This window comes from Phyllostomus discolor, chromosome 8 (genome assembly GCF_004126475.2).
Source record: "Phyllostomus discolor isolate MPI-MPIP mPhyDis1 chromosome 8, mPhyDis1.pri.v3, whole genome shotgun sequence".
In the NCBI taxonomy this organism is placed as follows: Eukaryota; Metazoa; Chordata; class Mammalia; order Chiroptera; family Phyllostomidae; genus Phyllostomus; species Phyllostomus discolor.
The window spans coordinates 80,047,022-80,070,963 of NC_040910.2; the positions used below are offsets into that span (position 1 = coordinate 80,047,022).

Consider the following 23,942-nt stretch of genomic DNA (forward strand, 5'->3'; position numbering starts at 1 on the left):
GTGAGGACACCCCCATCCACATGTGCCTGGGTTCTCTCCTTGGCCAGGACCTCCTTAATTCTAGAAACCCAGGTGTTTCCAACACAATTAATGAACCACAGTCGTCCTGTGCACGTGGGCACCAGGGATATTTCTGTCTCACTTTATCTGAAGCACAATGGAAAAGGGGGGCTTCAGGCTGAAGAAGGCCCTGTTTGTTGGTGGACACCAGCAGGTGTCAATCAGCTCAGTTTCTTGGAGAGGAGCAAGGGTTGGTGATGGTACAAGGAAAGGGTAAAGGTTGGAGAAAGAGGAAACCTGAGGAGACCACCTCCCTTTTGTGTGAGCAGCTGGTGGCTTGAGCCTGAGGAGGACTTGAATGGAGGCTGGGAAATGGGATCCAAGGTAGACAAGGGGTAGGCTGGGAGCTTGGGAAGGCCCACAACCCTCCCTTTGTGCCCAAGGGACAGAACATGGGGCTTCAACCTGCACACACCACCTCCTTCCTCGGATGTTAGGATTGGGCAGCCAGAGCCCCAGGTGGTGCCCAGGCTGAGGAAGGAAGTCCCAGCCAGCTGCCTTCTCCAACCCAGGGGGACTACAGCCAGAAGCAGGGCCACACAGGGACCTCGTCCCTCCAGATCCTCGGCAGACTGGCAAGGGCTGGGAAGGGCTGGGGCAGGGACAGGGACAGGGAAGGTGGAGGTGATGAGTGGATCCCGACAGCGATGTGCTCCAGCTGACTCCACAAGGCCAGGAATCCTGCCTATGCGTCCACCTTGATCAGTTCGATGTCACCTCCCACTTCCAGGATGTTGATGGCAGACAGGTCCAGCAGGCGGTGGTTGTAGTCAAACTGGTGCTGACCGTTCACCGCCACCTTGTAGCCGGTAACCTCACACATGATCCTCACCTGGACAGACAGATGACCCGTCATTGTGGTGCACTTGGGGAGTCGGCAAACCTAAATGCAGGCTGGGTCTCCTCCCCTCTTCCTGCCTTCCTCTAACATGCATTGAGCATACCCCACATTCACATCCATCACACAGATTCACTCATCAAACACATGCTCTCTTCCTGTCTTTTTACATATTCTGTTCCCCTGGCATAGAATGCCCTTCCCCAGGTGCCAACCAAACACAACTCACCCACATGGGGACCTGCTGATGCCCCTTCAGGGTTCACCCCTGTCCAGCTGGGCTTCCCTGCCTTCTACCCCCACCTCACCCCTGCTACACAAGTTGGGGGCCCCTCAGGTCCTGTCCCCACCCCCATCCTCACTCTCCCACTGGACCCTGAGCCTCCAGGGGCACGAGCTCTGCCTTGTGCCCCCCACGTTCCTGGTACCTGCAGCCAGGAGTGCCCCAGGCTGGCACCCCTGCAGTGGCCCCTCCTAACTTGTCTTTTCACCCCAAACAGTCTCTGCAAGGCAGTCAGAGCACATCTGGGAAAACCCCATCATCCCCCACAACGCCCAGCGCGTACAGCATGCTTCCTGTGGACTGGGCTCTGTGTTGAGCCTGTCACAACCCGGAGTGAGTGCATTCTGACATCTCTGAGAACAGTGTGGCTATTAGCCCCATTTTTCTGATGAAAAACAGAGGCTCAGAGCAGCCAAGTCACTTGCTCACAGTCACACAGTGTCTTTCAGTTCAAGCAGATTGCCCTCAGGTCCAAACACACTAACTTGCTCTGTCAAAGTCCAGATTTTTTTCTGTGGCCCTCAAGGCCCCACATGGGTCGTGTTCCACCCGGGGGAGGAGTGTCAGGGTCTATGTACAAAACAGATGCCCAGGCTCCTCCCTGCTTGGCCCTGGAATGGGCCAGGCCTGGGTTTTTCCATGTCAGGCTCTCTGGGTGATTTGATTCTGTCCTTGGGGTTGGGAACCCCTGCTGTGCGATCCCGGCCTCCAGCCTCCCCAACCCCCCATTCCTGCACAGTCCACGTCTGTGACCTCACTTTTGCAGTAACAGGTGCCTCCTCCCACATATCTGGAAATGCACCCCTCAGATCCTTGTGGGCATCTCCTTCTGTCCCTGAGGTCTCCACTGCACTGTGGCCTCAGAGCTGTCCCCATCTCAGGGGTGTGGCCCTTGCCCAGGCCTCACTCTACCCCAGCAGGCTCCTTTGCTGTCAGTGACGCACCTGTGGTGACCTGCCGTGATTCTCCGCCACCTCCACTGTCAACTTCGGGGGCAGGACCTCAGCTGCTGGCTCCCTGGCTGTCTCCCCCTCCCCCAACACCTGGAGCACTCCCTGCACTAAGGGGCCTGGATAACAGAGCTGATGAGACATGAATAAATGAATGAGTGAGTGAGTGAATGAAGAAGTGAATGACACCTCATTTTTGGGTTCAATCCTGCATTTATTGTCTGTGTGACCTCAGGGGAGGACCCTGCACTTGAGTTGTTTCCTACCTGTAAACAGCGGATAACACTACCTCTTTATGGGGGACAGCAACTCTAAGACCATAACCACAAATATTTGTGACCACATTCTATTCTTCTGGACCCAGCCCTCACCCCAGAGGCCTCAGCTACGACCCGCTTCCCTGGGCCCACAGACACCCCCACCCCCTTCCTCACGTGCCCTTCGGAGCCCCTCAGAGCTCCAGGCTGGGGCACCTACCGTGAAGTTCTGGCCTCTGGAGAAGGGCATTGATCCGGGGAGGTAGGTCTCCTCAGTCCCCCAAGAGCCGTTGATCCTGGTGTTTCGGACCACGGAGTTCTCGTCGAAATGGGAGTTGATCTGGAAGGCGATGTCACTCCCGGAGCGCAGGTTGATGTGGAACCTGGGGGCCAGCAGCTTACATGAGTCTCCCCTGCCCACTGAGCTCCCGGCCCTGCCCCTCCCCGGCCTGCCCAGAGCCAGGGGGAAGGCAAGAATGAGCTCGGGGTAGCTCTCTTCCCCAGGAGACCAGACTTACCTCTGAGCGCTGGGCAGGACGGTGCCTGACACGGCGATTCTTTTGCCCGGGTGTACTGCATGTTGGATGGGGGTGAAGTAAGGCTGTCGGGGGAGATGGAGAGGTCAGCTGGCAGCAGCCAGAGCAGTGACTGCTGTAGGGAGAACCTCCCTCCAGTTTCCATGAATTCAGACTGTCCACTGAGTTTCACAACTCTGTCTGAGAGTCATATCTCTTCAAGAAAGAATCGTGATGCCTTTACTTGGTTGTAAATGTCAAAGGGAAACTTTCCAGGGTTCCTCAAATTAATTCGTGGGCTGAAACTGTCATGAGAACGACTTTGGCCTGACACAGGGGACACTGGGGCTGAGGAGGGACAGTCACGTAATGTGCTCCTGATGAAGGGACACTGTTGAAGGTGAAAGCTCCTTTCAGCGGCTTCTCATTTACTCGGGTGCTGGACTCCAGCTTCCCCAAGGACTGCTCCTCATTCTGTGAGCCGCCCTTCCCCTCCCCCGCTGCCCAGCACACACCAACCCTCCCCCCTCCCTGAGAAATCACTCACAGAGGTGGGGCTGGGGTACATCACAGGTGGGACCACAGCATTCTTTGAGAAGAGCCCAGGACATTCAGTGTGGGGTTGGGTCCACACCCAGGCCCCCACACACTCTGAGGGGGATGCTCCAACATGAAGCATCAGCCCCTGGGTCCTCCCTTCACCCCCTCTCATGGCAGCCTAGGTGGAACTTCCTGCCATAGTCCCAGACTCCACCAAGGCCACCTGGCCTGGGCCCTCCACAGGAAGCTCCGATACCTCCAGGGCCCTGTCTGACTTGGACCAGCAGGAGAAAGAGAAGCAGCGACTTCAGTCTGTGACCAGCAGTCACATCCCAGGGATGTGAGCCTGTAGGGCCTCAGACCCAGATGCTGGGGACACTGCACCCCTCTCTCAGTCACAGAAAGACCAGTTTTCCTGCTGGTCCGAGGGTCCTGCCTATTGGGGCCTCTGGGCAAAGGCAGCCTGATCCAGAGTTTCTGCCAGCCCAAGGGGAGTCTGAGTTGCAAGTCTCCTGAGCAGAGAACCCAGCCCCAAAAGTTCCCACCCTCCTTGCTAAACTGCCCCCGCCCCTTCCCTGGGACTAGAGAATTCAATCCTTGGTGAAGGGGGGACATCATAGGGTCTGTGAGCTGACCAGAGTTTTCAACTTACACAGAGCATTTGTCCAGGCACACTCTGCATGGTATGGGTGACTGTTTGAGTCTGGAAGAAAGAAAAGAGGGCTTTAACCAGCTCTCACCGGTGTGAAGACCACCATCTGCCACCAGAGGGCACCATTTCACACACACCCTGGAAGTGGGCTCAGAGCCAGTAACCAGCTCAATGGCCCTGACAAGACCCCCCAGAACTGGAGCACAGAGGCCTTTCTCCTCTCAAGGAGAGGAGGTAGGGGCAAAATATTCTTCTGGAGAAGAAATATGGATTCATTTCTGGCTGCTACGTGGCTCAGCTCATCTCTGGGTTCATGGGGTGAGCCAGCTACCCCTGCCACCCAGACCTGCCCACTGCCACCACCACAGTAGGGCCGATGCTCGAGGGGTATGGCCCCAGCTGCCCCTGACCTGTGGTGGAGGCCTAATGCCTGGCCCTTTCTCCACCTTCTAACCCACAGGAGGTTCCAAAGGGACAGTGAGACACTAACCATGGGAGCTGCCCTGGCCTGCCAGAACCCTGGGGGCTGACGGGGCGAGATCACAGAGAGGAGAGTTAACATCGGAGCCACACAAGGCAGAGACAACGGCAGAAACTGGTGAGAACGCCTCTCCACAATCACCCTCACTTCCCTCCTGCTCCCGAGCAAGCCTTCCTGAGCCTGAGGTCAGGGCAGGGCTGCAGGGAGGAAGCATCCCCACTGGCTTCCCCAGAGACAGCACAGGTGTCGGATACACATGCAGAACACAGGGCTGGCCTGGGTTCCCAGAGAGGCTCGGCCACCAATGCCTTCCAGTGTCACGGTCCACCCAGAAGGTGCAAACTAGCATTTACCAAGGACTACTGTGTGCCAAGCTCCCGCTCAGGGTTTATGAGGGAGGCATCCTTAGCTTCTGCTCTGCTTGGAGACACAGCTAGGCTCAGAAACGTTCAGCAGTTGCCCAAGCCTGTCCAGGTGGCCAGTGATAAAATGCAAATGGGCACCCAGCTATGCCTGACTGCATCCAGCCTCCCCGGTCCTCCCCAGGCCAGGGCCAAAGTCCGGCTGCCCAGCAAGGCTTCCTGGTGCCCTACCTGCACCGTGATGGGCCACAGGAAGGCTGGGTAGAGGCCTTGTCCTTTGTCTCCACTACTCAAATGACCAAAGGAAGGGCCAGGCCCAGCCCTTTTCCTGTCCTGGACACTCTGCCCACCCAGCAAACTGTCCTTCCTGTCCTGGCTGGGGTCCGCTTCTGCTGGCTGTGCAAAGCACATTCCTCATTCATTTCTGCAGTCCCTCCTGCATTCTAGGCCCTGTGCACAGGGCAGGGGACACACAAAGGGGCAAGTCACAGTTCCCAGCTCCTGGGTGTGGTGAGGCGGTGTGTGGAGTGACAGGGACAGACATGTAAATACAGTTACAACAGGACATGGTGACTGGCATAGAGCAGAGTTGTAAGAAGTCCGAGAGGACCGGAGGTGGTGGGGCATCCTGCCATCAGCCCCACAGGGAAGGTGGCCTGAGGCAACATTTAAGCATGACATTAAAGGGGAGTTAGTCACGGCTGGGGGTAAAGTGGCAATGGGGACTTCTGGCACCAGGACAGCAGATGCAAAGCAGAGGTGGCCCAAGGCAGACTGGAGGGAGCAGTGGGGGGCTGAGTGAGTTTAGTTTAGTGGGTGGGATGGGAGGCCAGGAGGTGGGTGGGCACCTGGGGTGAGGATCCTCCCCATCCCACTGGGGAGTGTGGGTGCTGCTGAGAAGGGCTTGGGGCCTTTGGGATGTTTAAGCAGGGAGAGGATGTGATCGGATTTGCTTGTGAGAAGGCCACTGTGGCAGTGGGTGGGTGTGAGGGGGCAAGGGGCCAGGTGATATGGACCGAGGCACCACCTTCAGGAAGGAGAGGTGATGGCGCACTGGAGAGATATGAAGGAAGGCAGGGAAGAATCAAGGACGAGTCCAGGTCTCAGGTCTGGGCACCAGGTGGATGGAGATAGGGGGTCTGGGGAGGGTAGGAAGGGGCCTGTCGCCCTGGCCAGACTGCTGCCTGGAACCAGCCTCTGTCTCAGACCCTCTGTCCTTCCTGCCGGCTGCCCCCACTCCCGGTTCTCACGTGAGACTCACTTTTGGTTTTTGCCCCTTGGGCTAGGGTAGGAAACAGGCTGTCTGGGAAAATTGCATCCCAGAGAAGGCAGGCTGGACAAGGGTGACACAGGTGTTCTGTTAAAACAAAAGGAACCAGAGGGTGAAGAGAAGCGGTAATGGAGCCAAGGAAGGGCGGAGAGGCAGGCGCCAGGGCAAGAGGTGAGAGCAAGGCAGGCAGAGAGGCAGGAGGGGCCAGCGTGGGGTAGGGAGAGGATGGGAGGGGTCAGGACCAAAGAGGAGGAGCTCCTAGTTGGTGAGGGCCTATGGGGGCTCTTCTCATCTCAGCAGTGCACCCAAATGCCAGGAAGAGTGCCAACCGCCCCCATGCCTCCATGGGGGCCCTGTGGGAATGGGGCCATGAAGCCCCACTCCTCCCAGTCCTCACACCACACCTGAAGGTCAGATTTCCACAGGCTCTCCCCCACGCCACCAACATCTTTGGTAAAAGGCACATAGAAGTTGCCACCCCAACCGCTGTTCAGTGCAAGTGGAGCGGCACCAAGTACATTCCCGTCGGTGCGCAGCCGTCACCCTGCTCAGCTCCTGAGCACAAAGCTCCTCCTGACCTTTCAGAGGTTGGCAGCACAGGCAGAATTGCCAACCACAGAGAGAGTGTCAAAGAATCCCTGGTGTGGGCCCCTGTGGGCCATTGCTTGTTTAAGATTTTATTTATTCATGTGTAGAGACAGAGAAACATCCATCAGCACCTCTCACACGTGCCCTCACCAGGAATACAACCCACAACCCGGGCCTGTGGCCTGACCAGGAATCGAACCCCCAACACGTTGCCTTTCGGGACGATGCCCAACCCACAGAACTACACTGGTCAGGCCCATGTGAGCTGTTTTGTGGCATCTGACACGTGTCCCCTCACAGAGCTCACACAGTAACACAGGGGTGGCCGAGACCGTGCCTCTTCCACAACTGAGCAGATGAGGGTGGGAGCGGCAGTCACTCATCTGAGACCCACAGCTGCTGGCAGTGGCAGAGCTGGCACCTAAGCTCGGCTTCTCTCTGGAGCCACGTGGCCTCCTAACCAGGGTGCAATGGAGAGTGACAGAGCAGAGTGGGAAGAGGAGGGAGGCTGAAGCAGGTGTTGTGGACAGAGGTGGTGACACAAGAAGGACAGGGCAGGGAGCCCGAGGTATGACCTCAGAGTCACCTGGGTAGGGAACTGCCTGCCTGGTACCTTTGGGCCCACCCAACAGGGCCCTAGACCGGGGGCTGCACCCAGACCTGGGGAAGGGGCTGGTTGGGCAGTCTGACCTGGAAGCTGATGTTGGTCAGTCCCACAGTTCCAGTGACAGAGATGGTGTCCACCTTGTGGAACGGCATGCGATGTGAGTACTGCGTGAAGAAGTCTCCATTCACCGTCACCTGTCAACAAGAGTGCATACTTCAGCACTGGGGGCCAGACCAGGGTGGGGAGCACCTCTGAGCCTCTGGGACCCCTGCTTCTGGAAACTAAGACCTCTCAGGGTTTCACCTCCCTCCCCTTAGGTTTGGGGCACCAGCCTCCCGGGCTGCGCCAGTTACGGGAACACACGTGTGACCCCAAGCGCATCCCCACCCAGTCAGTCCCTGGGTTCCAGCTCCTGGCTGCAGTGTTCTTACCGTTGTTTGTTTATTGAAGTAGCTTTGTCTTTCCCATCTTAGCTCACTGAGGTGTGATTTGAGTATGCACATTTGAATATGCATAAAATGCTCCTGGGGAGCCGAGGAGGGGGTGACCCAGGTTGCACAGCGAGGGGCTGGGAACACCCACGTTCCCACAGCGAAGCACCGACACAGCCCCGTCTCCCCACCCAGCAGCACCGCTCCACCTGCAAAAGCACTTACAGCACCATGCCAGGCTAAGCTATCCAAAGGTCCTGGGTAAGGGCTCTAACAACGTCACCCCACAAAAAATAAAGATTATGCCAAGGACATGGAGAGCACCATGGCTGCTGCCAGGGAATGGAATGAACTTGGTAGCCGAGGCCAAAGAACAAGTGGTGACTCATCCAATCTCTACTCCCCAGTAATACAAGGCCAGGTGTCCCTGCAGGTGCAGGTGAGCGTGTGCACGGTCCTGGGTCCTGTCGTGGGTGGAGGCACTGTGTGGGTGACTGCTCACCTGGCCTGAGAGGGCAGGGGCTCAGGCAGAGGGAGGGCGGGAGGAGAGTCCTGCTCACCTGGAACTCCTTGCTCTGCACCAGGAAGCACAGCTCGAAGGGATTCCCCCTCTGGAAGGGCATTTGCATCTTCCTCTCCTCTGTCCCCCAGGTTCCTCTCTGCCTTGTGTTGCAGACCACATACCCGCCGCCCTCTTCAAAGCGAGGGTTGAAGTGGAAGGCAATGTCCTGGTCACTGAAGCCGGTCTGAAAGTTCACGACAAACCTGGCCCCAGGGACAGGAGAGAGTGTTCTGGTTTACTGCCCATGGAAGGAGCTGGAAGGCCTCTTGCTTCTGACGTGCCTGCATGTGGGAACTTGCGTGCAGCCCCTGTGGTAGCTTTGCTCCCAGGATGCCTCTGTTGCCTTCCTGTGTGTTCACCTAGTTGGCACTGAGTGTGTTTTTGTGTGCTTATTGCATTATGTCCTTTCCAGTGTGACTTTCTAAAGATAAGTAGAAAATGGGTAAAGGAAAATGCTGACACCAGGGAGAGGAAGCATACAACTGATGACAAATTTGTATGGAAGGTGCCGAGGGGGAGTGTGACTAGAAGCGGGAGGCTAGGGTGGAAACTGGACACTTGCTGGAGGGCAGCCCAGCTGTGTGCGTGTGGGAAGGAAGAGGACAAACGGACTGGTGATGTTGATGGAACAGCCTCTGGGATTGAGACAGAGAGGCTTCCCAGACAGGGTTACACGCCCAGAAGGGCCCCTGTGAGCAGTGTACGCAGACCCCACCCAGATCAGGATCAGGCAGCCCACACCTGCCCCCACCTGGACTTTAGGAGAGGCTCCTGGGCTGCAGGAGGTCGGAGTACCCGGCACCCAGAGGCTCTGCCCTGTTCCCCAAGGGGCCCTCTTGGCTGAGGACCGGAGCCCAGAGGATGTTTGTATTTTGAGGAGGCTTAGTAATATCTGGGAAAGAACTTGAAACAGAAAGTGCCCGAAGTAAATTTAATGGCACATTTAAACATTTCCATTGAAGCCAAATGGCTTCAAAGTAAATGAGGGCAGTTGTGGGTAATAAAGGAAGTGTTACTTTTGCATCTCTGGGTCTTCGTGTGCACAGTTCAATCCTAGACCATAATCATCAGCATCTGGGCTGCCTGGGACCGTGAGCTCCTGCTTCTACGAGTCTACGGGGCGTCTATGATAAGGGCATCCTGATGCTACTGGAAGGTGGCAGGGGTACCACCCAGCGTGGGCCTGGGTGGGGCCCTGCTCACCCACCCTCCCCTGAGCCAGGCACAGGCAGCTTGCAGAGTGTGGGGGGCAGCCGACCAGAGCTGACAGGCAACGTGGCTGGCAGAAGGGCACAGAGAGGCAGTTCCAGGTACCTGGTTTCACTGGACTGGTGCACAATCCCGTTGACAGTGATCTGAAGTCCCTCCTGGAGGCCCCCTTGGATGGACCCAGTGAAGGGGACGCTCTGCAGGGAGAAGAGGCAGGGTGTCAGTGGGCTGGCCTCCTTCTGGCCACGCCCCTGGCACTTGCTAGTGGCCGGCCTGTTGTGTCAGACCCAGAGACTGGGGCCCCCTAGCAGCTGGCAACTGAGGCAATGGCCCCAACCAGGTAGTTGCACACACACACTGAGACTCATAAGGAGACCTGTAGGCTCTTAGTCTAAGTGACCGGGAACTGACCTCCTGTAGGAGGAAGCAGTATGTACTTGACTCTGAGAGGGGAAGGAACCAGGGCAGAGGGGCTGCTGCTGGACCCCAGATCAAGCTCCCAGCAAAGGCCCCTGAGCCCTGGTCGAAGACTCAGAAACCCAAGAGACCCAAGAGGCTGCCAGCCTATCCTAAAGCATTACCCTCAGGCTCACCTGAGAAGGTCTAGAGGAAGGCATCCTCTCACCTCCTGCCCATCCCCCAAACCGCAGTGGGGCCATGACCTTTGCCCTCCCAGTGACCTGGGGTAGCACCTCTGCCTGGGTGCTGTCTGCAGCCAGGGGGCAGCCTCCTCCTTCTCTCCTGCTCCTGGGCTCCCCATTCCTTCCCCAGGCCCTGGGCACCCTCTGAAGCCCTGATGGGGTGCCTCCACGCCCCCCAGTCCCCGTCAGCACAGACTTTGTCCCATTCCCTCTCCCAGGCCACTGGGAAGCAGCAAAGGCCATGGTGAGGCGCTCGTCATTGTACAGCCAGACGTAGTCCAGGTTTGGGTCCTCTGTCTGCTGTTTGTTACCTGAGGGGCCTTGGGGAGCTATTTACCCTCTCTGCCTCAGTGTGCTCATCTGTAAAATAGGGACCCATCCTACCTGCTGTGTCGGACAGATGACTCAGTGAGAAAAGCCTGGGGAGGAGAAGGGCACATCCCAGGTGCCTCTCTCCCACACTCCCTCCTGGTCTCCCTGGGCAAAATCCCCACACTGCTTGCTGCTAGACTGGCAACGCTGACCTCCAGAATGCCTTTAAAATCCAAGGAGGTCTGTGATCTGCATTGCCCTAGGAGAGAGCTCCCAGCTCCTGGTCAGTTTAATGTTTTTCTTTCTTTCATTTTTCCCCCTCAACCGAGGATACTTTTTCATTGCTTCTTAGAGAGAGGGGAAGGGAGAGAGACATCAACTGGAGAAAGAAGCATCGTTCCTTGCCTCCCATATGTACCTTGACTGGGAATCGAACCTGCATCCTTCCTCACAGGAAGACACTCCAACCAACTGAGCCACACCTGCCCGGGCCCATGCTTTTTCCCACCACACAGTTTCTTCACGAGGAAGCACAGAACACCCTCCCTCCAGGCTGGCTGGGTGCTTCCCTGGACCAGACAGCCAGTCCTGTGCTGCTTGTGCTTCCAGCTTCCATCCTAGCCCCTGAGGAGGCTGGGCCACATGGGGCTGGTGGGGGCAGGAAGGGGGGGTGAGGCCCCCAGTGGCCCTCATGGTGGTCAGCTCTTCAGCAGAACAGCCAGACCCCGTGACCTCCCAGCACACTTTGGAGGAGGAGGACGGTCACCCCTGACTGCTGGGAGTGAGGGGGACACCAGAAGGGGAGACCACGTGGGGTGGATGAATGCCCCTGGCCCCTGTGGGGTGACACCCATCCTCATTCTTGTCTGCAGTGCGAGGCCCTGTTTTAACTGCTCATGCAGGATTTCCCTTCGGATTTGAAAAGCTGTGAGTCCAGGGACTGAAAAGTAAAAACCAGCCACCAGGAGAAGAATATGTCAGGGCCTTGGAGGAGCCCTGGGATCCCCCATCAAACAGGAAAGGAGCCTGAGGTCACACATTCTGACCCTGAAGCCCCCTGAAGTACCAAGCAGTCCAGGTTCACTATCTCCAGCCCAACCACCAGCCCTTCCTCCAGGAGAGCCCAGGGATGGATGACTGCGGGGTGAAGCAGGCCATGCCAGGGCCCTGCTGAGGTGGCTGCAGTGTGAAGCCCAGGCAGCAACCACCCCCACACACCAGCTTCTGCCCCCAACACTGTGCTGCTGCCCACCCACCTGTCCCATGTCCCTACCCAAAAGGGCTCTGTCAGTCCAGCTCCCTCCCAGCTCAGGAACAAGGCTGGGAGAGGCTTCTATGGACACTATGGGACTGGGATTGGGACAGGGTTACCTCACAGGCCTCCTGGGCCTGGGGCTGCCTCTTTCCTGCCTCCCCCCATTACTGCTGTCCCTGTGGGCATCTCCCTCTCTGGAAGTAAATACAGGCACCTCCCTTCTCTGTCCCTTACCATCCGGGCACAGTTGGCAAGTGGCCTCAATGTTTCCGAGGCTCAGTTTTCCCATGAATGCCGTGGGGATCATAAAGCTCAGAGGGTCTAAAGAAAGCCACCTGCACACAGGGCCCACACACCTGGCACAAAGGTGCAAACCAGCCCTGTGCGTCCCACACTGCAGGGACGGCTCCATACCTCCCTCACGCCCCAGAGGGCCCCTCTGCAACCTCCCCTGAGCTGCCCCTGCTTGTGTGCTCACCCCACAGGGAGCAGACCCCTCAGGAGTCTTCCCTGCTGCCCCCACACCCCTCCTCAGACTAAACCCGTGAGATCGCCCACAGTGTGAGGGGCTCTGTTCTAGCACCCTAGAGTGCACCTCACTGACCTTTCAACCTGATTCTGAACATGGTACAAGGATTCTTCCTATTTCACAGATGTGGAAACTGAGGCCCAGAGAGGTAAAAGTGGCTTGGCTGTGGTCACCTATTTCCCAGCCAGTAGATGGCTGGACCCAGGGAGGCCACCTCCAGAGGGAGGGGGTTGTGCTGGGCTCTCATCCTCCCAGATGACCTGTGTGCCTCCCCTTTCCTTCCCACAAACCATCACTCTCCTGGTGATGACCTGTGCCCTCCTTTCCCTCAGCAGGAGGACAGGACGGGCACCCACTGGGAGCTTGGTCAGCATTCGTCCAATGCTCAGATCCGGATTACCCACCCACCCCACACTTCTGTCCTTCTGTGTTTTCTTTGGGAAGCCACCTCCTGCCCTGCCAGGCAAGTGTGGTGTCCTCAGAAATCACAAGGTGCAACCCTGGAGAGGCAGTAGCTCAGCCTGGCAGCACCGCCCATGCCCGGTGCACAGAAACTCACTGGGTTCACGAAGGGAGGCTGGACGCTGCTGACGTTCATCTTCCACCACCTCTGCGGTCACGTCTGCTCCTCACACCAGCCAGGCAGTGCTCTGCACTGGGGAGGAGTCAACAAAGAACTAGAAACCAAACCAACCTGGCAATAACTTAGTGGGGAGGAGCCAGGAGCCAGAGGAAATGGGTCTAGACAAAGAGGAGGGAAGGGTCCTGAGGGAGGAGGGACAAGCTTGGAGCTCAGGGACAGGAGAGTAAAGACTTTCACCCCAGTGCCCTTTCCTTCCTCTCCTCCTGTGCTCCACCTGGAGACTGAGCCAGGTGGGGTTCACTCATTCAGAGAGCCTGGTCTCCCTGAATGACAGCGAGTTTCCAGATGCTGCTGCCCATCAGTGAGTGGCTGTGTCTCCTGAGCACTCAGTCAGAGTGTCCTGAAAACAACTGTGCTGCTGGACAGAGTCGCCCTGGTAGACGGGTGGGTGGGGGTGGAAGGCCTGGTTATACCCATTGTACACGCACAGAAACTGGGGCTCAGAGAGCCGCAGAGATCAAATGCTGTAGGTCACACAGCATAGTGGTGGCAGCCTGCACTCCATGAAGATGCTGAGGTTCTCCAAAGGGTATTTCTTCCTTTTAAAATCCTAGTCCTCACATAAAAGCACCATCATGTCAAAGATGTGTACATGATAGTGTTTCTGTTTGTAAATGGAAACCCTCACATGGAGGCTATGACTTCCCCGGTTGTAGTGCTGCCCTGGGGGCTCCTAGGTCCCGCGTGGGGAGCTCACCTCCCTTCTCTCCTCCCTCTCCTCTCCTCTCTCCCTGGTTTTTAATGGCCTCACATATGTTATTGTACCAACCGAGTATCGTCAAAAAAAATTAACAGAGAAAAATCACTTTTTCAGTAGTTTCCCAATTGAAAAGCCCAGCTATGTGGATAGTAGTGACCTTTTAGTGATTTCGAGAGGCAGACAAGCTGGACGGAACATAAATAGGGAGCCGTGTCTGATGTGCCAGTCCTCACACACCCAGTTTGGTTCCTCCCCAGTGTCTCCTCTGGGACCTGCACCTGGTTTTGTACCAGATTTCATCCGAGCCCACTGGGGAATGGGCCAATTCAGCTGTTGTTTCTTCACCAGGAACTTCTTGATCCTGAAAGTCTTGTGAGAAGACATGGCGATGAAGAATCAACAGCATGGTCCATGATGGTGGAAAAAGAGAGAGTCTTGTGTCCCTTCTCTTTCTGGGCTTTAGAATGCAGAGACCAGAAGTCTTGGACACAGCAGAACATTCCAAGAGACATGGAGGTCAGGGTGACACATTAAATAAACCACCTGAAATGGCCTCAGCACCGAGGTAAGAAAATGGTTGAATAGAGAGTAGCAGCATTGGGGAGGAGGGGCGAGGAGCAGTGACAATAAACTTACCTGAAGTCCAGCAGGTCCCTGCAATGTGCTAGACAGGAAACCAGTGTGCTACCAGTCAAGCCTGAATGAGCAGATAAAGGTCACCTAGGCGCCAGTGGGTAGAAGGTGCCCCAGGGTCATGCATATGTCTGCACCTCTCTTCTTTCTGAACCTTGTCTGGATGCACCAGAGTTTGCAAAGACTGGCTTCTTGGAGAGGCTCTGGCGTCCCCTTGGCTCAACCTCCACTTTCCTTATATTCCTGGATCAACTAGAATTGAGCTGAATTGAGGGGCAGACAGCATCCCTGGAGCAGAAAGGAGGGAAAGGAAGACAAATTCTTCACAATCCTCTGCAGCACCAGGGACTCTGGGGACAATGCCATTGTTTAGTGGGATATGGAACATGTGGAATTCTCATTCCGTGCAGGTCGGATTGTGAAACAATACAACTTTGGAAAACAACTCAGGAGGGGTGAGAATATACACTCACGTCCACAGCAGTGTTACCCCCCATGACCCCAAAGTGGAAGGAACACAAATGCGCATGAATGGAGGAGGAAGGAACACATTTTGGTGTCACACGATGCAGTGGCGCCAGCAATAGAAAGGAGCTGGGACACAGGAAACGTCAGAGGACCTCAGAGTGGAACAAAGACCCTGGGAGGGCACGAAGACAGGTTCTGGGCCCTGGAAGTGCTCTGGAACTTGACCTGGATGCTTGTCCCACAGCTGTTTGACCTCATCCAGCATGTTAGGATCTGGGCATTTTATCTGTGTAAACTGTACCTCAACAAAGTACCGTGGGTAAAAACCCCAAATCTTCCGGGGCCCCGGGTGTCTCTGAGAGAACAGGGACAGCTAGAGTTCTAGCAGACAAGCATGAGGCATCACAGCTGCTTTGGAGGTGACTCACACGGAGTCCAACTGAAAGGACAGCCCCAGGACTCCCTGCCCCAGATCTGCAGGGCGGGGCATTCCAGCCTAACTGAGACACTGGGTGACATCTTCCAGGTGTGGTCAACCTCAGCCCGGTGACTTATTACTAGCACGCAGCTCCAATCTTAAGGAGGAAAGGGGCAGCCCTAGGCAGAGTCCCTCCTCAGAACTTTTATTCAAAATCCCAGACCCTGACCCGAGGCTCTCGGTTCACTGCAGTGTAGACAAAAAGAGCTGTTCAAAATGTCTGGCACTCCTCACCCTTGAGGATGGCCACTACCCAAAAACCAGAAAGTGACAAGTGTTGAGGAGGACATGGAGGAAGAGCCCTTTGCAATGTTAGTGGGCATTTAAATCAGGGTGGGGGGCATGCAGGGGCTGCTATGAAAAATGTAGTGTCATGGAGTCCTGGGCTGGGATCAGACTTCCTGCTTTGGTTTGGGAGAGCTCAGCCCTCAGGAGGCTGTTCCAGTGTTGAGATTTGCATCCAGCCCTTGGGAAGGGGTCCTGAGGGCCTCCAGTGAGGAGGGAAGGGGAAGGGGATGGGCTCCTTCCTGTCTCCATTGTGCCACAGACTCTTCCCCTGGTTCTAAGAGCCCCTCTGACCTAGGTCCCCTCAAGCGGCCCCACCTTCTCCAGCCTGCCCTGCACAGGCCCTCTGCATGCCCACCTCTCTCTGTTCTCCTCCCTTTTCCTCTCCTCTCTTGTGGGTCCACTGTCTTCCTGTCTGTCTGTCCCTTGGGTTGGGACCCAGCCTGACCACTGATGACCATCTCTTAGGCTCAGGTCTTGAAATGGAACGAGTGACTTCACTTCAGCCAGCAGCTGGGTCTTGGGTGCTTGCAGGGTCCTGGGTGCTGTCAGGGAGGAAAAGGAGACCTGGGCCTGACCCAGCTGGAACTGAGTGACCCACAGAGGTGGGTCTGAGACCCCCGGAGGACCTAGTATTTCTCCTTGGAGGGAGTACTAGAGGGGCTTGGAATGTGGTACAAGAACTGTGAGAAGTCACCTGGGGAAGGTCAGTGTTGTCTCCCACTGCGTGCGTTGTTCTTCCCGAAGTCAAAATTTGCAGCAGGTCAGCACTCACAGTGCATGTGCAACACGTAATTATTATGCATTGTATACACTGTAGTGTGTGAGGGGGAGGTTTAGAGGCTTGTGTGGGTCCCACCCCTCACAGCCTTGGCCCTTTTCCACAGGTGAGAACTCTGGCTTTGGGAGCTCAGGAACCATGGGGTGGGGCGGGTGGGCGGGGACAGGGGAGATGCCCGTGGGTTTGGGCACAGTCCAGGTCAGTGGGAGTTTGAATTCCATCTGAACACAGAGCCTGTGGCAGTCCAAGTGGGACCCTGGGAGCGGGTGTGGGGAGCCGCTCTAGGGAGCCTGGCCCCCAGTGTGGTCTCAGCGCTGTTGGCCATGTCGTTGGCGGTTCTGTCCAGTTCTGTTTCGTGAATATTTCTGTTTGAGTTATTTCACCTGTGCTTTGCAGTCTCCCTTTTAATGAGAAAATGTGACCCTTGTGAAAAAGCTTGTAAGAAACCCCTTCCTTCGCCATCCTGTTCTTCCTCTTAAAATGACAAATCTGGTAAGTAAGGTCATCAATTTTCATTTTTGTTTTCTTTTTAATGAACATGCCTTTCAGAATAGCATTGTGTGTTTATGTTTAAATGGCAAAAACAAAGAAACAAACATGATTTTGTGCAGTTGACAGAAGGCTACTGCCAGCAGGATTAAACATTTCTTGGTAATGACTGTCTGGTCTGACCTTGCATAGGGCACCCCAGCCAGCAAGAGAGGATATCAGAACAAACAGACCAGGGTGGGACAGTGCCCAAGTGATCGGTCAGGGACAGGGCAGCTCCAGGAAGTAGAGATGCAAAGCCAACTGAACGAGTCCCAGGGGCTGGAGAGCCTCGGACAGAAACACCCAGTGAGAGAAAAGCAAAGCAGTCCGAAGTCACCAGTTTACAGGATACTTCCTCACAGTGCGCAGTGTTTTTCCTCCAAAAGCCCTGCACAGCACCCCTGGGTGGGAACTGGCCTCAGCTCGACTGCTTCCCCTTGTTTCTACCAAGAGGCCCTAGGTAAGCATCCAGGATTCCCCCACCCATCGGTTCCCCTTTAGAAAGCCTTGGGTAACCTAGGTAACTGACCAGAGGAGTGACCCCAGGTGGGGTCACCTTCTTGCACCCCTCCCTTGGGCCCAAATGAAGGCAGAACTCCAGGACCCTGACCCATGTCTCTCTTCCTGCAACCTTCGTATTTAATCAGCAGGACCTGTCAGTAATAAACTCGTGACTGTCAGTGTTTCCCAAGCTCCGTGAGGACTGCTGCTGAGGTGCATCTTGCTGTCCCGGGAAGAACCACAAGGGCCGGTTCAGTCACCACATTGGCTCCAGTTGGGGATGTGTGTGTGGGGCTCACCACAGGTAGGATGGGCCAAGTGATGCCCCAGGCCGTTCCAGTGGGTACTAGTAGGCTGAGGCCTGTGCAACCGAGCAGCATGGGAGTTCCTTAAAAAGGTAAGCACAGAATTACCTCCACATGATCCAGGAATTCTGCTCTTGCATATAAACCTATGTCACTGAAAGCAGGGGCTTGAGGGTATATTCGTACACCATGTTTGCAGTAGCGTTGTCCTTGGCAGCTGAGAGACTGCAGCAACACAAGTGCCCATCCCTGGAGGATTAGATGAGCAAAATACATGTACATATGGCCCTGGCTGGTGTAGGTCAGTGGAGTAAGCACGGGCCTGAGAACCAAAGGGTCGCCATTTCGATTCCCAGTCAGGGCACCTGCCTGCCCTCCCGGCCAGGGCCCCAGCTAGGGGAGCCAGAGAGGCAACCACACACTGATGTTTCTCTCCCTGTCTCTGTCCTTCCATTCCCCACTCTCTAAAAAATAAATACATAAAATCTTTAATGAAATTGGAGCATGTGCTCTGATTTCTACATCAGAGCTCTTAAACTAGGAAACGTAGAAAGGACCAGAGTAGATCCCTTTGGAGTGGACAAAGGTGGGTGCCCAGGCTTCTTGAGTCTCTGAAGGGGCACCTGGCCCCTGCACCTGCCTGGGGGCTTCCAAACCTACTGAAGCCTCTCAGGTGTGCATTCAGGACAGGCGGGCAGTGGCCCCAGGTGTCCTCACCCATGTGCTTAGTGACATTTCTCAGCCCATCACTTACTTGTCACGGAAACTAGATCACAGTGTCAGGGAAGGACAGCCTGCTTGAGACCTTTGACAGCCACCTGAGAGCTCTTCCAGGGAGCTGAACGTTTCCCTTGGGACAGCCTGTCAGCATGTCCCACAGCCCCACTCAGTGCTGAGCCTGCTGGAGGGAAAGGGAATGGTGGTTCACTGCTGGGAGACTGGGCAGGACCCAGCATTTCTACTGGACACCCCAACGTCTCCCTCAAAACTGTCAGGCAAACCCTGCCTCTCTTCTCCTGCAGCCTGACTCGGCTGCGCTGACTCATGACTGTGCTGAGAGAACTGATGAAGTGAATTCCAGCAGAACTGGTTGACAGGACCATCCCTCAGGAGAAGCAGACTGGCCCCTCAGTGCAGATGGAAGCAGCTCTATGGACAAAGGAACCAGAGAGGGTGGGTACGCAGTTGTGACTCTTCATGGAGCAGTGGAGGCCGAGGCCTTGCTGCCGGGAGCCTGTACTCAGAAAACCGAACTGATTACCCTGACGAGGGCACTGGGAGTGTTGTGTGAAAGGAGAGTGAACAGCTGTATGGACTCAACATAAGCTTTCCTGATGTTGCAATCACATGGTTCCCTCTGGAAGGAAGAAGAACTGTTCATCTCCAATAAAAGCGGGGGGGGAAGCACTCAGCAGAAATTTTAAAATTATTAGAGGTTGCTCAGGAGCCTTTGGAGGTGGCAGTGACACTCCACCTGGGGCATCAGGAAGAGGACGCTGAAGCAGCTGGAGGAGGCAATCTGGCTGCACGGCAGCGAAAGAGGCTGCCAAAGGTGTCACAGGTGGGCACAGGTAACCAGGTTCTTAGTGATCGAGGACAAAGAAGTGATCCAAACACACAAAGTTCATAGCATAAAGAAAGAGAGAAGATTTATTAAGCGATAGTACACTCCACAGGACATGGGAGTGGGCCAACTCTGAGCAGAGATGGACAACGTGGGCTACAGGGATTCTATTCTTATACGGCAGAAGCTTCCTGACTAGTCTTTGGTGGGCTTTTCACGCACAGGTACAAGGAGTTGGATTTCAAAGCTACTGCGCATGTGGGGTTTCCCAGGATTTTCTTGACTGGCTACTGGAGAAGGGCGTCCCACAACGTTAATTCACTAAAATGCTATTATAATGAATCAGGGGTAGTGTGCAGGCGCATTGCATGTTTCAGAGTTATCCCAGAAAACTGGAACAACCGGTCTTAGGGGGTCTTTGTCATGTATGGATTTATTTTATCTCAGCCCTTGGGGCCTCTGGAGCTTCCTTCCTGACTATCTCCTGCCAAAAGTTCCCCCTGAAAGACATGGTTCTCACAAATCTCTTAGGGATTGTTGAAGGGTGAAGGTCTGTCTTCCATGGCTGCTGATTCAGGCTTGGATGGGACAGTAGACCCTTGCCTATCGAGAACCACGGAACTCTCACCCTATTCTATCTAACGGTTGAAGAGGAACTCCTGAGGCCACCACAGATGCTGTGTGTTGGTCAGCTTCGGCATTCCTCTCAGGGATTGATTGGAAACCTTGGAGCATCATCAGTTTGATGTGGAACTGCTTAAGTCTAGAAGATACAAATTTAACAAGTAAATTAAGGTCCTAAAAGTAGTAAAAGCAGCCGTGTTATTAAGAGCCCTAAGAGGGGTAATAGCCATGTTAAGCCAGGGAACCAGGAGGTCAGAGCTTCCCTAATCCCTTGGCCCTGTTGATTATATTTATGTAGCCATTTTGCCTGTTTATAAATTTTCCTTATGTTAGTTTCAACCATTCCAGAGTTATTTACATAGGTGCAGCAGGTTTTATTCATAACAGCACATACCCCACCTTGTTCTGCTAGAAGATAGTCAAGGGCAAGGTGGTTATCCATGACTACATTTGCCAATGAGTTTACTGATCTTGAGAGTCTAGCTAAAGTATCGGCAGTTTCTTTGGAGATTTCTTCTATAATCTTAGTGAGTTCCCTTAGAGTGGCCTCATGATAGGCGAAGCCTCCCCAGGCGGCTGCAGCGGCTAGAGTGGCAGCAGCTCCAGCCACTACTAGACCAAAAGCTCGTTTTTTTCTGCTGACAGATGGACTCCCAGGACCCACGGTTATATTTATAGTGGTAAGGTCTTGGGGTGCCAAATTCCCTAAGGTACAGTCACCCCCATGTTTAGAGTTTCTGAGATGTGTATAAGCAATAGCTTCTTGAAGTTCTGAACGATCCATTAGCCAGTTATTGGGAGTCCCACATAGCCAGATGAGCCCCGGGGGTGCTGCAATAACTGTGGCATTGGTGGTGTTATGTTTGTTAAGGAGGGGGAAAGGTAGTCCTTAAAAGGGCCTAAGTTATTTCCCTGATCTTCCCCTCCTGCAGGAGGTGGTAGAAATTTTACTAATACTCCTTGAAGAGATTGTTTCAATTTCCAAGTAACACATTTAGAAGTATCATTCGTATCTGCATTGTGAGTTTTGTCAAAGCAGCAATGAGTACTATTAGGAATACAGTTAGAATCATAATTCGGGTAGCCCACTCTATGTGACCAATTTAAAGGTTTGAAAATTTCTCCCTCAGAAAGATTCTCTAGAAAGCTGGCACTTGAAAGAGAGGCCAGGGCTTTAAATGAGCTAATGGCCCTTGTATGAGTATTATAATAACATGGGGTGCATCCTATCGTACTGTTGCATTTAAAAGAGGTGCTGGAGTAATTAAATGGCTTTAATTCTAGTGGGGTCATACGGAAACACAAAGGAGGGTTTCACTCCCATCTGACTCCTAAAGAAAAAGAGGAACTTGTGTAATTGGTGGAGGAATTAAAAGCACTGATTAAGGATTTATTAGCTACTGGGTCAGCTTTTATATGAGTATTATATCTGGAAGGAGTTTCCGGGTTAAGATGACATATCCAACATTGGGCCAGGTTTTCTCCTGCTGCTAAGGTTCGAGAGGCATTCACTAGAAAATTTTCATCCCATTCCGTTATGCAGGATGCAGGCGAGTAGAGAATGGTTCATAGAAACAACAAAGACATTTTCATTTTATTTTATTTTTTTAAAGATTTTATTTATTTATTTTTTTAGGGAGGGAAGGAAGTTGGGGAGAGAGAGACAGACAGACAGACAGACAGACATCAATGTGCGGTTGCTGGGGGTTATGGCCTGCAACCCAGGAATGTACCCTGGCTGGGAATCGAACCTGGGACACTTTGGTTCCCAGCCCGGACATTTTCATTTTAGACACTCATAGATATGACTCCACCCTGAAGGAAGTAAGCAAGCCTTTATATGAAGCAGAAGACCAGTATGAATAGGAAGTTTTCAAGAAGTGCAACGATCCAGAACAATGGTGATTTTAGCACACGGTTATTGATTATTACTTATCTTTTTAGGGCTTCCTCCTTTTGAACAGGAACCTGAGGTCCTCCAGTGCCTCGCAGGTATAGTGTGGGCTTTGGGTCTCCAGCTGGTCCTGAGTCAGATTGGGATCCGTGGGAGCTAGTTTTACCCTGGAAATATGAACAAAACTATCGACCCCTAAGAGTTTCACAGCCATAGGGGTAGTCAGGGCTACCTGGTAAGGCCCTTTCCATTTAGGGTTGAGTTGGTCTGCTGGTGATCCCTCCTTCCAGGTTTTAAGGAGTACCCAGTCCCCTGGAGATATGGTAGTTTGAAAATTCCCTTTTGGGGCTGGTAAAACTTTATTTCCATATTCCTGTAAAGCTTTCTGCACTTGTCCTAAGTTTATTATATACTTAATTGCTTCATGGGTCTCTGTATCAAATATTAGATCTAGAGTCAAAAAGGGCCGGGCATACAACATTTCAAATGGGCTAAGCTTAGTATTGGCCTTAGGGGAGCCCCTAATTCTCATGAGGGCTATAGGTAGCAACTTAGCCCAGTTTTCAGAAGTCTCTTGACAAAGTTTGCCTAATGTCCTTTTTAAAGTTTGATTTGCTCGTTCTACCTTTCCAGAGGACTGTGGTCTCCAAGCAGAGTGAAGATAATATTTTATGCCTAGAGCTTCAGAAACTGCTTGAGTGATCCTAGAAGTGAAGGATGGCCCATTATCACTTTGTAGGGATCGTGGAAGACCAAACCTGGGTATCATTTCCTTTAGGAGAGCTTTTACTACTTCTGTGGCCTTTTCTGTCCTTGTTGGAAAGGCCTCAATCCATCCAGTAAAGGTATCTACCAGGACAGTAAGTATTTGTATCTTTTACAAGGAGGCATTTTGGTAAAATCAATCTGCCAGTCCTCTCCAGAATAGGTCCCTCTTCCCTGAATAGGTTCTATCAGCGGGGGCAGGGATGGTTTTTGCCTAGGGTTGTTATAGGCACAAAGAGTACAAGCCTGGCAAATATTCTTTATGGTAGTAGCTATTCCCCTACCTATGAATAATTTCTTAACCATTGTCATTGTAGCATCCCTTCCAATGTGGAAGGAGTCATGCAAAGCCTTTAAGAACTTCCACTGGGAGGCTTGAGGATGGAAGAGCCTCTGTCCAATATATATCTAGGGTCCTTCATGGACACCTCCTTGCTCCAAAGCCCAAGATATTTCCTCAGATGTATAGTTGGGCTTGATATCTGAGACATTTACAGAGGGGATAAAGTCATTTGTCTATCAGTCCCTAGCGCTGCTTTCTTTGCTTCTCAGTCTGCTCTCCTATTTCCCTGAGAGATATGGGACATATCCTTTGGGTGGCCTTTGCAATGCATAACTGCCACTTGCTTAGGGAGTCTAACTGCTTCCAATAAATTTAAGATTTCTGGTCCATGTTTAATGGGGGAATTCTTAGCAGTGAGGAGCCCTCTTTCTTTCCATATGGCAGCATGAGCATGCAGGATAAGGAAGGCACATTTGGAGTCTGTATAGATATTGACCCTTCTTCCTTGTCCTAGGATGAGAGCTCGGGTAAGGGCTATAATTTCAGCCTTTTGGGCCAAGGTTGAGGGTGGAAGGGGTTGTGCCTTAATAGTGTTATATAAACTAACTACTGCATATCCGGCTTTTTGATGCCCATTCTGTACAAAGCTGCTCCCATCACTGAACCACTCATCATCAGGGTTTTCTAAGGGCTCGTCTAATAAGTCAGTTTGACTGGATTGAGTAAGACTAATAACATCTGAGCAGGAATGGATCAAATCTGGGGATGATTCTGTAGGCATTAAGGAGGCTGGATTTGGGTGTTACAGGTCTTTACAGTTACTTCAGGATTGTCTAGAAGAAGGGCTTGATATTTGGTCAGTCTATTTCCTGTTAGCCAGAAGTGCCCTTTCATTTCTAACACCCCTTGTACCTGATGTGCAGTTAAGACTTCTAACTTCTGCCCGAGAGTTGATTTACTAGCTTCCTCGGTTAGCATGGCTGTGACTGCAACTGCTCTTAGACACGGAGGCCACCCAGCTGCTACAGTGTCCAGTTTTGTTTTTTTTTAGAAATATGCAACTGGTTGAGGTTCATTCCCTAGTCATTAGACTAAGACCCCTAAAGCTATTCCTTCCTTCTCTGCTATGTATAGAGAGAAAGGCT

At 53.5% G+C, this 23,942-nt stretch overlaps 1 protein-coding gene and 1 pseudogene across 1 annotated transcript; both read right to left on the bottom strand.

The window, feature by feature from the left end:
* Window positions 1-206: 206 nt before the first annotated feature.
* LOC114502691 (galectin-9-like) lies at window positions 207-13,013 on the bottom strand. Its single transcript, XM_036033370.1, has 10 exons — window positions 12,902-13,013; window positions 9,711-9,802; window positions 8,395-8,599; window positions 7,487-7,597; window positions 4,586-4,621; window positions 4,096-4,146; window positions 3,451-3,492; window positions 2,907-2,989; window positions 2,609-2,771; window positions 207-892 (listed from the first exon to the last, which is right to left on the bottom strand). The coding sequence occupies exons 1-10, from the start codon at window positions 12,938-12,940 to the stop codon at window positions 746-748; spliced, it is 969 nt and encodes a 322-aa protein (XP_035889263.1). The 5' UTR covers window positions 12,941-13,013; the 3' UTR covers window positions 207-745.
* A 901-nt stretch (window positions 13,014-13,914) lies between these two features.
* Window positions 13,915-14,237, bottom strand: LOC114504294 (annotated as a pseudogene).
* Window positions 14,238-23,942: the final 9,705 nt, after the last annotated feature.

Excerpts from the sequence above, each read along its gene's own strand:
- LOC114502691 (XM_036033370.1), bottom strand. The coding sequence starts at position 12,940 with ATGAACGTCAGCAGCGTCCAGCCTCCCTTCGTGAACCCA. Across the intron at positions 8,600-9,710 it reads CACCAGTCCAGTGAAACCAG|GTTTGTCGTGAACTTTCAGA; the intron begins GTACCTGGAACT and ends CCCTGGGGCCAG. Across the intron at positions 7,598-8,394 it reads TGCAGAGCAAGGAGTTCCAG|GTGACGGTGAATGGAGACTT; the intron begins GTGAGCAGGACT and ends TCTTGTTGACAG.